Here is a 1238-nt window from a genome sequence, read left to right as displayed (position 1 = left end):
CAGTCCTGAATATTCATTGGAAGGACTGATGCTGAAGCTGAAACTCCAATACTTTGGCCATCTGATGTGAAGAACTGACTCACTGGAAAAGACTCTGATGCTGGGAAAGATTGAAGGCGGGAAGAGAAGGGGACGACAAAGGATGAGATTGTTGGATGGCATCACCGACTCAGTGGACATGAGTTTGGGTAAACTTTGGGAGTTGGTGACAGACAGGGAAGCCTGGCATGCCGTAGTCCATGGGGTCGCAAGGACTCAGACACGACTGAGTGACTGAACTGAACTGAACTGATGTTCCATATGGCTTTCTTTTTGCATTAAACTTCAATTTTTATATATTTATGTGTCATTTTGATAGTGCTTTTATCACCAATGTACTAGACAAACTGATGAAATAGAAAAAATGAAAGGCATGGTGCTCCTACACCAATAAGGCACTTTTATTATGCTGCCTTTAATGATCAACTCTCATTTAACTTGATAGTGGTAAAATGAAACTGACTGAAGAGGGGGTGGAGACTTCCTGTATCACTCACATAAGTACTTGAAACCTTGCAATAACACTTTGGCAGAAGGACTGGGAATTGTAACAAGAATTCCCACATCGGGCTTCCAGCCCTTAAGAATGAATCGGCTGCTGACTCCTTCACTGTCCCTCTGACTTTCCTGGCACTTTGCCAGGTTCCCTAATTCTTTCCCATGGTAAAGAGTTTGGGAAGCTAATATTTCAGTTTTTTAATCTGGTGTTTCCTATTCTCTTTAGATTGATGTGCTTAGTTAAAAAAAAAAAAACTGGTGTTTTTATTTTTATTGTGATGGAAATGGAGAAGTGGACCATCAGTGTTTATATTATTTTTAGCTTACAGAACATTGGATTTGGAAGTTTAGATGTTAGTACAGAGTGAACATCCAGGTCTCTTGGTGCCCAAATGTGTATTTGTCATTGTTTCTATAAACAGGTTCCTGGCATTAATTTACCCGTCAACCAACTGACCTATTTCTTCGCTGCAGTCCTCATTAGTGGTGTTGTACATGAAATTGGACATGGAATAGCAGCTATTAGGTAATGATATTTCCCTCTTTCTCTATATATATACGGGATGCAAAAAAAGCATTTCATTTAGAAGGACTTATTACTAAAATCTGGGACTTCCCAGGTGGTGCTAATGGCAAAGAACCCACCTGCCAATGCAGGAGAAATAAGAGACACGGGTTTGATCCCTGGGTTGGGAAGATCC

General features: G+C 40.5%; 1 protein-coding gene across 1 annotated transcript in view; it reads left to right on the top strand.

The window, feature by feature from the left end:
- Positions 1 to 1204, top strand: part of LOC105001399 (membrane-bound transcription factor site-2 protease) — a gene marked incomplete at its 5' end in the record, with an annotated part of 12273 nt that extends 11069 nt beyond the window's left edge. The window contains one exon of the mRNA XM_010857655.1: positions 960 to 1204. Within this exon, the coding sequence (XP_010855957.1) occupies positions 960 to 1067 (108 nt within the window). The remainder of the gene's footprint in view (positions 1 to 959) is intronic.
- Between the last annotated feature and the right edge of the window lie 34 nt (positions 1205 to 1238).

This window comes from Bison bison, unplaced genomic scaffold (genome assembly GCF_000754665.1).
Source record: "Bison bison bison isolate TAMUID 2011002044 unplaced genomic scaffold, Bison_UMD1.0 scf7180017854923, whole genome shotgun sequence".
Taxonomy (NCBI): Eukaryota; Metazoa; Chordata; class Mammalia; order Artiodactyla; family Bovidae; genus Bison; species Bison bison.
This window is presented reverse-complemented; position numbering and strand designations above follow the sequence as displayed.